The following is a 12266-nucleotide window of genomic DNA, read 5'->3' on the forward strand; positions in this document are numbered from 1 at the left end:
AAGCCGTCTCTGCTTGCCGTAGAACAATATTTATCTCATGCCTAATAAAATTAGACATTTATGAAATTTCTATCATTGAATTATCAAATTTAGTCATGGTTATTACACGTACTATGTAAGTTTTATATAGGGGAAAATACATTTGCTTGCCATAGCGAACCAAGATTTTTATTAGTTGGAATTACATATACAAGGTATCCCACAGAGATCGGCGAGCCACCTACCTACCAATTAGAGCTTAGGGAAAAAATATTTAACTAAACCTACCAAGAAACAAATTCTTGATTTGAAATATTGTTGAGATTCTTATATGAACCCTAATTGAAGTAGTTTCCGATAAATCCGATAAAATAAAGAAATAATATAATGAAAAATAGTTACTAATGAGCTTTTAGGCGAGTACTCAATGATTGAATATAAGAAAATACAAAGCGATCGGTTATAGCGAGTAATTTGCCTGTACCTGAAGTCTTCGTATTAAGCGAGTTGTCATGTATTTCGAACGAGTAAACCTTTAAGGTAGAACCGAATATACAAATGGTAAAAATGCACGTCATTATTTTCAATAAAACGATATAATTTGTCTTGATGATTAAATCTATGCATAAAAAATTCAATTAAAAACCATTTTACCTCAAAATTTCTTGACCGATTTAGTTGATTTTCATTTTGCTCTAGCTCTCTGTGCTATCGAAAATATCGTACCTCGGCGACCTTAGTGGGATTCTAGGTACACTTACATTGCAATATGATATTAAAATATGTAAAAATATGCCTAATATGTGTTTTGCTAAATTACGATGTTCAGTTTTTTTATCTTTTAAAACCTGAAAGGACAATAGACACGAAACAATACAACTTCTGTATTTACACTTTTCTTTGTAGCAGTCACCGGTAAGGCTGTAGAGTGTTGTTAATATAAGATGACGTTCCCTGTTTCGAAAATAGAACTACAAGTAGAAATTAATAAACAGAATAAACCTACCCACATGTTCGCGAACACTCACCTTAACAGGGTTAGTATCTATCAACAGATTAGTAATATATAGTCAGAGGAGAGTGCATCGCGACAACCAACTAGTAGGTTTCTTTTGTGGTTCTGAAGCCCGCAATTGATGTCCACCTTTCACTGGATTACTCGCTTCCTATAGGAAATAGAAAGAATACATTAGTGGGACAGGGTATGTCAATGATGCGAATGTGTTAATGGTTAAATGCTTTTACCATTACTAACTTGCCATTTACTCTACATATCGTATAAAAAGTGATTTTGTTTCTGCTCGAATTTTGCCCCTTTCCCCTTTTACACCGATGAGGTGAAGCAGTAGTTTCGATTAAAAGCGGTAGAATCAAAGCCCATAAATGGAGAATTCCAACAATAGACATTTATTTGGTGTTTTTTCCATTTGAGTGGAAATAAATGTAGAATTATATTGGAAATGATAGCGATTTGGCGCATCGAATAACGTAAAATAGTTATGCTACATATGAGATATAAAATTGTACATACAACCAATGTACCAGACTTATATATGTATACTGTACTTATTTAGGTGGCGGTTCTGTACAGGGGGGCGCATGTCACTTCTCGTCTTCTATGGCTCGATTATCATTGGAAGAAGGATTTCGATATTTTGCACACTTTACCTGTCTTAGTGCGTATTTCCGGAAAAATATATATGACATAATTGTTCAGAGCGTCCCAAAAAAGTGTGACGATATCGAACTATTTTTTTTTTTTAAATAGAACACCCTATATTTTTTTACATTTAAGTGCTTTTTATGATTGTTTCCATATCCCTAAAATTTTGTCACAATCAGTTGGATAATACCGGTGGAAAAAATTTTAAACTATAAAAAAAATTGTATTTGCATCTCTAGTTTGAAAAATCAATAAAAAATAGAAATACTGTTTGTTTAAAGAAACAATGCCAAGTGCTTGTTAAGCATGCTATAATAGTTTTATTAAAAATTTCAATAATCGATACTATAAGGGAAGTCCAAACTTTTGTGTAGTTTTTCAAAGTTAAAGTATTTTATTTTTCTTATTTTAAATTGGAACTTCCTTATATTTGAATTTAGTTCTAGTAAAATCGAGCCAGTAATAAGCCCAACCATCTGGTCCGCCGAGATGACTGCAATCTAGGAAAGGAAAGTTCTTGTTTTTCAGCAATTTCCAATATAATTATTGAAATTTCTTTTCATTTTTCGACGGAAATACTCTAACGAAGGGGAATTCTCGTTTCGGTTGCAACCTAATTGCCAAAAATGTCACACTAATCTTTCTCATACCGGGTGCGCAAAGCTTTTTTTTGCAAAAGATCGTTTTGCTGCGACCTTTAATTTTTTCTGAACCTTTTCCGACCTACGTCGGACTTCTGTTTTGAGCCTTTAAGCGAGGAGGTGTATTCCGTTCCACATTATTTTCATCGAACTAAATATCTTGGGAGTCCAATTGGACTACATTATCGTGCGAACAAATTAATGTTTTTTTGTGTATTTTTATGAGTGATCAAGAAACGATTCAAAATTTAATTTGATACAGCAAACAACTACACCAGAAAAATGGTAAAGGGTTAGCAAGAAATTTGAAATAAAATCGAACTTTCCAAACTGCCTGGGAGCTATTGAAAGTGAACATATTCTTTGTCTAAGCACCACACAAAAGAGGTAGTTATTTTTTAACTACAAAAGCCAGGATAGTACGGTTTTAATGACTGTAGTTGATGTCGAGTATAAATTTCTTATAACTACAGTTGATGTTAATGGCAGTTTCCGACGGAGAAGTTTTTTGAGCCATATGAGTTTGCAATTTCACTGAAACTGCATTAAACACATTATAAAACACATCTCTTCCAGAAAGAAAACTACGCATTTCATTCACATTCGTATTAGATGAAAATATATGTAAAATAGAAATTTAGTTTTTTTCTATGTATGTTTAGAATTTAATGTCCTTTAATAGGAAGTATCACTAGACACGTAGTGCCATTTACAATTGTTATGGTGAGGTGGTTGGGTGCAAACGGGGTGTGACATAAAACTATTTAAAACTTTGATCGAAATATCCCCCTGATATCTAAACCGACGCGTTTTTTTTTTTTCAAAACTAAATTTTCGTAATTGATAATTATTTAAGGTGACTCGTTTTGAAATGAACGCACTGTACAATATCAAAATTCTACTTTCAGTGATAATCAAACTATAGAAGAATAGGTAAAACGCGCCACCCTGTGTACAGTGTAAATTAAACTCGACGTTCTACTAAAATTTCAAATCATTCGAAACCAGTTGGGTACAGCACTAGTTGATTATGTTACTCAGAACAAAATTTGGTGGCCAAACAGCCGTTAATGCTCAGTTTTCGCAGTTTGTTATTGTAACTTGTCGTAAAAATGGTCAGGATTCGATTATTGACAGAGATGAAGGCTATAAAGTTTTCACAGGCCCAGTATAGGTCGTGAATCATAGCGTTAACCAAGACATTTCACTGAAAAGTCGTTCCTGCGACAATCATCGTCATGAGCTCGCTAAGTAAATATGTACGAGTCATTATTTATCTGTTTTAGAAACAGGGCGAGAAAACGTACTTTATGGTCATTCAAAACATCCAATAATAAGATCTTTGGACATAAGTAATGAAAAACAGCCTAAAATATACGGTTGTGAAAAGTCTATAACAACATTTCACAGCCGCGATACTTTATTTACATTACACGACCAATAATGGTATTTTTTAAAGCTAGCGGTGGAAAGAACATTGAAACTCACCAATTTCTTTTCCATTTTTGCTTTGATATCCCTAGCTAAAGTGAAAAATGCCTCTTCAACTCTAATGCTAGCTTTTGCGCTGGTTTCAATGAACTTAATGCCATATTCGATAGCCAATTGTTCTCCCCTTTCTTTAGAAACCTGTCTCTTCTCCTCAAGTTCACATTTATTACCTGAAATAATAGAAAATGACAATAAACACCAAATAAGAATACATTCAGTATATTTAAAAGACACTATAATACTTCAATTATATGGCGAAAATTCAAGTTTCTGCATTGCGCCAGGTATTGAAAATGTTTGTTATTCAATGTTAATGACAGATAATGCCCCAGACTTTTTTATGGTCAATAAGAGAAACGTCCGAGGCAGTAAAACGAGACCCCACAGCTCAAAAAGTAATATTCTGCAGATTTTCTTTGCATGCCATTGATGCGGACATTTATAAGAAACGTGCATCCTAAATTTTAACTAAGCATTTCATAAATTGGAAGAGGCTTAGAACCAAACGCAAGAAAGATTTTAATCTTTAACATCCTGTATGTTTGTTAATATGCGTTTGTCAAATGTTTTCTTGCCCAGTGGTCTTTTTTGCAATTTTCTACAACGCCCAGAAAAGACGCAGGTCAAAAGTGAAACATCCTGTATAGAATGACTTTTTCTTATTTTTAAAGTTAATATGAGGACGCTCAAGAAAAAACTGTTTAGTGCTACTTGGAACGCCCGGTCGCACACTTTGCATCGCCGTATACTATGCCTCCCTAGGAGGACAAAATGTCATTACTGACCAATTTGTTCAGATAGAGAGAGGAAAAAATTACGTTTAACGATACTCCAATGTACACAATAATGAAGCCTATTAAAGATAAACGTAAAAAACGAATAAATACACAACACCTATTACAATAATCTTTGAAAATATGTTACTTAACCTAACAACATCTTTTCTACATCAGCCGATGCATTTTCTTCAATGTTTCTTATCCAGTTCTTGATGTTTTCAAAACTTTTCTCGTTAGTTATGTCATACACTAACATTATACCCATAGCTCCTCTGTAATATGCTGTCGTTATTGTCCTAAATCTTTCTTGGCCTGCTGTATCCCTAAAATATATATAATATGCAATTAAAATATTGTACAAAATGCAACAAATCAACCTTTATGTTCTTAAGGTTGATTTGTTAAATTATGGGTTAACTCGAGTCTGTTATACCCGACTTTCGTATATTACGAATGAATACATATAGAATTTGTTTATGCCTGACTTCTGATGCTTTAACAGCAATGCATTTCGTATGGATGTTAAAGTTTACAAAAGTCGGGTTCAAGCTAATCAAGCTCAAGCCGTGATTGAACAACTCAGCCTAAAAGAATCACTTCCCCATTATATAAGGTAATTTCAATTTACTGCTCATGATTGAGAACTCAAAAACGATAAAAGATACCAGATGATTTAAATTGGGATAAAGTTGCGCATTTCTGAGCTTTGTTAAATGCCGCTTTAAAATTTCGTAAATTTTGATTACTTCCGAAGATAATCAAAAAAAAAAAACGAAATTTGCACAAATGTTTTTTTAAGTTATTTAAAATTGAAAAAAATAATAATTTAACTTTTTCTGCTTTCTGAGATGGCATCATTAGATTTTAAATAAAACACTTCACAAAATATGGAAACAATCATCAATTTCATTTTCGAAATACCGACCTGACCTTTTAATTGCATTTTTGGAAAGTATTTGATTTTCTGAATGAATTAATGTATCACACTAGTAGGAAGAAGAAACGTAATAGTGCAAAATACATTTTTAATAAATAAAAGAATGAAACGATACTCAGACACAAGTGTTACCACGGAATTTGTTTAACATATCTTCCAAATATATAACTTTACCCCAATTTAAGCAACCCTGTATCTTTTATGGTTTTTGATACTTCAATGGTGAGTAGTGAATTCAACTTACCCTGTATAAGGTGAGTAACAAGCAAAACAAAATACACTAATACATTGTGAACGTCTGATAGCATAAAGAAATAATTCATTGAAATCCTAACATCTTTGTGGTACTTCCTGTGCTACTTGTATTGCTTATTAAGTGCTACGACTTACCAAATCTGTAATTTAATTTTCTTGCCGTCCAACTCGATTGTCCTGATTTTAAAGTCGATACCTTAAAAAAATATAAGGTAAACACAATAGTACTTTCATTAGAGTTACCTCACACTTATTTCAAAAACTGAAAATAGCTGTTTCGATTATTGTTACCCATAGAATTTAGAAATGTTGTCAAAAATTATGATTTGATATAAAATATCTAATTTTTTTTTGGAACACTTTGTATATTAATTGCTTATTAAATGCGGTTCTTACTGGAGAAACCAAAAACAGATAGGTTTTGTGACCACATTCCTAACGGTTCCTACGCAGTAGTTATTTACGTTCCATAAGGATAGAGTGAAAGACGTACAAAGCTCCTTAATTTCAATATTCGAGTTCAGGTCATTCGTTGATCTCTACGTTATCCCAATGGAACACAAATAATGTGAATCACTGGAAATAATTACAAATAAAGTTAATACACAATATTCTATACAAAAATCGATATTTTATATCATAGTTCATTTGTTGTATGTTTTTTTGACAACACTTTAGAATTTTTTAAATAAATATGGAGTAACCCAAATAAAAGAGTTTAGTTGAACACCCTATCCGAAAGTGGTTAAGAGATTAAATAGTGGCTATACTAGGAGGACAATTTAAGGCACTTCATTTTGTTTTAGTAAGCTCATAGCTGATTAAATATTTTGAAGAAAATTTAATTTTGTCAGTTTATTTTAATCATCTAGCTGTGTTATTTCTTTCTCTTAATGCTATTATTTTATTATTTGCTTTAGAGAAACTATGCATAAACGAAAAGCCTTCTGAAATTTTAAAAATTGACCTTAAGAGGCAATTCGGTTGTTTCTATTAATTGTAAATTTTCAAATTTGGCATAAACCTGATTTTTTCATATATAATTTGTAGTAAATTATATCCTACCTAGAAAGGTATTTTTTCGCGTTTTAATGATTCACAAATTAAATTATATTTTAAAATGAGATTTATTGAGTTTCAATGTCAAACATAAACGTGTGAAAGTGGGAGGCCATGATTATTCCATATTAATTCATTACTCTTTGGCATCAACCATTAAAATGATTCACAATTTGATTTAAGCAAATGTGAAGTTAGTACTTAATATCAAATATTTTTTAAGCAATATTTTGCTTAAAGATTTACATCATTCACCTTGAAGCAGTTCATGGAAGTATGACTGATGACTCATGGACATTTTGGGGAAAATTGATGGAGATTTTTTCTCAAAAATTTATCACGCATAAGATGAATTTACACATATGAATTTGAGCATCTAGAAGGTTTAGTGAAAAAATGTGACACCAAAGCATACTACTAAGCTTCCAGTCAAATGAAATGGACCAGATTGCATGTTCAACATAGGCACAGGATAAATACTAAGACTGGTCAGATACAAGCAGTCATGGCTGGAGTTAGTTACATTAATGGGGGTCATTAATAACAATAAAGGAACTTATTAATAATTGTAATTATATAAATCAAACAAATATAAAATATTTCTGGAAACAAAAATAAAACAAGTAAAATTCACTTTGTCATTGTTGAATTGAAACCTGCTATGTACAGGTTTTTCAGTTTTTAATAAAATTATTGTAATCAACACTTTACAGTATCCCATATCATTTAGAAAGTATAGGAAGACCATAATGAATGTTTGATAAAACTAAATATAATCTTTAAGTAGTACAAACATTTTTGCAACTAAGGTATTAACAAAATTGTTTTGGATTCTTGGACTTTTCAAACACAATAATAGAATCCACATAATGGGTTTTAACTTGACCGTAATATGTTGCTTTAGGGAAAAGGGTAAAAGCTGGCATGGGTGTGTATGCGTTTTGCTTTGTGGCTAAGATTAAAAGCTTGGAATGTAAGGAATTTTATCTTTTTCTAGCCAGGCATCAAGAGTAAGTCCCATAACCTTTAACATGCAATTTATCTCATTTTTGTAAACTGTGGACTTTAGGAGCCTTGCTTCTGGCCCCTGTATTTCACTTACCAATAGTGGAAATAAATGTTGTGTTGAAGGCATCTTCTGAAAAGCGAAACAAAACACAAGTTTTGCCTACACCTGAATCACCAATAAGCAGCAATTTAAACAAATAGTCATATGTTTTGGCCATATTCACATTTAATACTACAATGTATTATGAGGACTACGGATTGACTGTCTCCAAAACTTTCCAAACCTTCGTTCTGCTTCTTCCCCTAATTTTAAATATTTTGTAACTTCACACTGTATTTTTTTTTTTCAATTTTTATGTTCATGTTTAATTTTAATTCATATATGCATTGTATTATTGCAGTTAGTAATTAAAAACTAAACACAATACACAGTACACAGACCTAGAAACTAGCACTATAACATTAAATGAATTATTAAATATATGAAATTAAAATTACTAATTAGTCAAAAATATGGTATAAGGAATAAGGAATTAGGGTATGGTCGGTGTTATTGAATGACTCAGGACAAGACTGGGTCTGGGAAATGTATGTCATTTGTGACTCTCCAATATGTCATTTGTCATCTTGTCAATATGCCATATGTCACTATAAAAAAGTAAACACTTTTCTAAGTTCCTGATTCATAAACACGCATAACAGTGTTATTAGGACGTTAACGTTGCAGTTTAAAAGCACAAATAGTTCAAAGTTCCACCAACTGTAACACACAACAATGGCACTTGGGCTCAGAACTAAGAGAAACGGATGTAGCAAAGCAAGATGGCAGGGCAAGGAGTGGCAATGACCTCTTTATTGAGTCGAGGACTAACCAGTAATCATCAAGTTTTTGAAAGAAGAAAAGAAGATTCACGTTTTTACGTTACCAGAAGATGAAAATAGGGAGATTTGTGCTGTAATAGAATGTGTACTTGTCAACATCACAAAGAAAAATGTTTAAGATGCTGTAATACAGTAGTTGAAAGACTCCTTTATCTGTACTAAAGATAAAGAGTCGACTGTAGAACAGAATTATCACTTCTACTTGTACCGATAAATCCAGAAAGCAAAGAAAATATATTTTACATTCAAAAATGTTGCAACCTGATTGTCCTGAAGTTGAGGCTTAAACATAAAAAACTTGAGCAACAATAGAGATGAATAAAGTTTACACACTTCCCGATGATTTCTACTGCATCAGCAAGTTACATCAAATGAAAAGAAAAACTACCTCAAGGGAAAATGCACCAAAACCAAGAAAATGCTACACTGGCCTAAAAAGCCAGCAAGCCAAGAATAAGCTACCTAGCAGTAGCTACAACCAATGATAACAATTCAGAGAGATGAGTTATTTCATTTTCAAGAACTGCTCAAGTAAATGTCTGTGGTGAATACACCAATAAGTCAATTTTTTGCAAATTTCCTTATGATGCTTGATTAATGGATAACACCCTCAACTTTCAGCTCTGCAGATAATGTCATGAAACATTAATACCATTTAAAATACATTGCTCAAAACAGTTGGCAGATATTTCCAGTTTTTCTGATTAATCTATGATTAAACAGAAATTTATTGCATGAATATACTAAATGTTAAAATTAGCAGTAATTAGTCACTATTCATCATGTTTAAAGTCATGCGGGCAAATATAAGTAGGTTTATTGCTGACACTGCACACAATGCAGGAATCAATGCACTGAATCATTGCTTCAAACAATATATTAATTAAAAAATTATGAAAATCTTATGTTCAAAATGCTTATTACCTCCCAAAACTGCTAGAATGGCTTAACATCTTGGTGGCATGTCAAATATGCAAAGAGTTTCTGAGGAATTTGGTTCTATTCTTCACAAAGACCAATCTGAAGTGTGGGAATCTTAGTGATGACAAATTGCTCATATTAATTCATGTTCCTAGAGCATTCCATGCATGCTTGATTGAATTAGCATCAAGAAAGTTTGCTGGCCAGTGTATTTATTCTATTCTATTATCCTGTAAAAAATTACATACTATGTTTGCTCAAGGTGGATGGCCACTATCATCCATGAAAATGAATCTTTTCTCTATTGCTACTAGGTAAGGAACAAGAATAAGTTCAAGATACTATTTAAATACCTTTGAACAGCCAGAGCACCATTCTCAATCTAATAGAGCTCAGTATAATCACCTGCTTGTATCAGCCCATACCATTATTCCACCTTCTTCATTTTGGGGAACTTTCAATACAAATTTTACATAATTTCTTGTACTGGATTCACGCCAAAGGAACATACGACGGTTATATGATTGCAAAGTAAATCTGGATTCGCCACTGAATAAACTTGAGCTCAGTCATCTTCGCCCCAATTGTCAAGTTCATTTGCTTATATTCGTCGCGCCCTTTTGTGTGCTATCTTTAATCATATGCAAACCATAGGCATCCTAGCTTGTAATCCAACATTATGAAGGCGATTTCTTGTTATTTATATTAAAATTAGCCTTCTAGTAGCAACAAATTCACTCCTGATCATTCCTGAGCGATGTCGACGATGAGCTGCCTTGACCTTTTCTCTGATAAACATTTACAGTTTACTGGAAGCGATTCCAATGTTATAAAATGGCACTTCGGTTTACTTCAAACACTTGGGCTACTGTTTATTCAGCGCGTTCAGCTTCGAGCTCTCCAACAGCTCGCCAAGTCTCAGATTCTGGTAAATCATAAGTGTTCAATATTTTAAATGCAAATCAGAGAATTGCAATGCGTGTTTACATTCCGTCCAGGCACCTTAATTGCCCAGATGGAGCTGGGAGGACGGCCGTTCTGGATGAAATGACACGTCACATTCATCATGCCAATTTACCTACTTCTCTACCAGGTCTTGTTCAAGGGTAACTGCTACTGAGCTTACCCCTTTAAGTCTCCCTATATTGCTGTTCTGAAAGCCACCTTCTGAGCCTTTTGGGGCAATACAGTTGCATAATTTCCTCTTTTCTTACACAAAATACTCTGCCAATGCTTTGGTTTGATCTCTTCAGCGAAGTTGTTTTAAAGCTGCGTTTTACAAAACATTTTTTTATATTACATCATTATTCTCCACTAACAAACAGGCTAACTGAATTAATGTCCACTAAAATTCATTGTAAGAAATTGGAAAGTGTTGCGCCGTTGTGCAACACTTTCCAGCACTTGTGGGGTTTGCAATAAGGGAACACCACTACACGTAATTTATTAATAAGAAGTATTTACAAAGTATATCTTACCCTTAATGACTGAGGTGGAGTCTGACAGACTACGTTGGTTATACAGTGCCTAACAATATTGTTCGTACATATGGATTTGTTAAAGAAAATATTCGATTTTCGCTGTCCAAAATTTATTTATTTTACTGTTTTTTTTATTATTAACAAGAAATGTATTTTAAATATACGTACTTACGTGTAAAGCTTTAAAAAAATAAATAACAAAACTATTCAATAAATATAACAAAAATACCTAATTTTCATACAACTTTTTCATACCGTACAGATGAGTAATATTTTATTGCACACTGTCGATTTGTTTACTGTTTTCATCAGTTTCATACAAAATGTCCAAACGAAAACGACTAAGTTGTGATTTAAAAAAATCTATTGTTAATATGACACTGAAACGCTATAACTGAAGAAAAATAGGTGAATTAACTAATAAAACACATTCTACAATACAATTTTATTATAAATAAATTTAAAAACGCAGGAACGATTTCCAATTTTCCAAAAAGAGGGAAGAAAAAGGAGTTAGATGAAAGGGATGAACGTATGATAGTAAAGAAAATTAAGAAGAATCCAAAGTTAAGCGTGCCATAAATTCGCCTAATGATCAAAAATGTGTTTCTGACCAAACAATTCGTCGTGTATTATGGAAATATGGTTATCATGGTAGAATCCCACGGAAGAAACTGTATATTAGCAAAGAAAATCGCCGTAAGAGACTTATTTGCGAAAGGGCATATGAATAAATTAATGAATAAAGATCAAGAGTTTTGGGACGCCGCAATTTGGTTAAATGAAACAAAAATGAATTTTTTCCAGTCAGATGGCATCCACGTTGTGGAGAAAAGTGAATGAAGATAATAATCCTCCTAATACACTTCCGACCGTAAAACATGGAGCTGGGGCTGCATGCCCTCAAATAGATTGAAAACATCTATTTCATAGATGATATTATGGAAAAACATGGTTATAATGATACTCTAAAAAGGAACGTAAAAGAAGTGTGCAAAAATTACAATACGCTGACGACACGGTGTTTATTGTATATGACAAAAACACAAAAAAGTAGTCTCGAGACTACAGATACTAACAAATGAGACAACAGTGGCAGCCATAGAATTAAGAGCGACGCACAAAAAAAAATTAAAAAATATTGCTGGAGGTAACTTTAAAAAGCACAAG

At 32.7% G+C, this 12266-nt stretch overlaps 1 protein-coding gene across 2 annotated transcripts; it reads right to left on the minus strand.

The window, feature by feature from the left end:
• Positions 1-152: 152 nt before the first annotated feature.
• Positions 153-8383, minus strand: Rab8 (RAS oncogene family member Rab8). Of its 2 annotated transcripts, none has more exons than XM_066298753.1 (6): positions 7907-8383; positions 5881-5941; positions 4704-4876; positions 3772-3944; positions 1008-1145; positions 153-933 (listed from the first exon to the last, which is right to left on the minus strand). In XM_066298753.1, exons 1-5 carry the CDS (start codon positions 8028-8030, stop codon positions 1050-1052), a joined length of 627 nt encoding a protein of 208 aa, XP_066154850.1. In that variant the 5' UTR covers positions 8031-8383; the 3' UTR covers positions 153-933; positions 1008-1049. The 2 variants fall into 2 exon arrangements, with proteins under 2 accessions (XP_066154850.1, XP_066154849.1); XM_066298752.1 differs by having other exon boundaries at positions 153-950; positions 7907-8381.
• Positions 8384-12266: the final 3883 nt, after the last annotated feature.

The sequence above is a fragment of the Euwallacea fornicatus genome, chromosome 31, assembly GCF_040115645.1.
Source record: "Euwallacea fornicatus isolate EFF26 chromosome 31, ASM4011564v1, whole genome shotgun sequence".
NCBI lineage: Eukaryota > Metazoa > Arthropoda > Insecta > Coleoptera > Curculionidae > Euwallacea > Euwallacea fornicatus.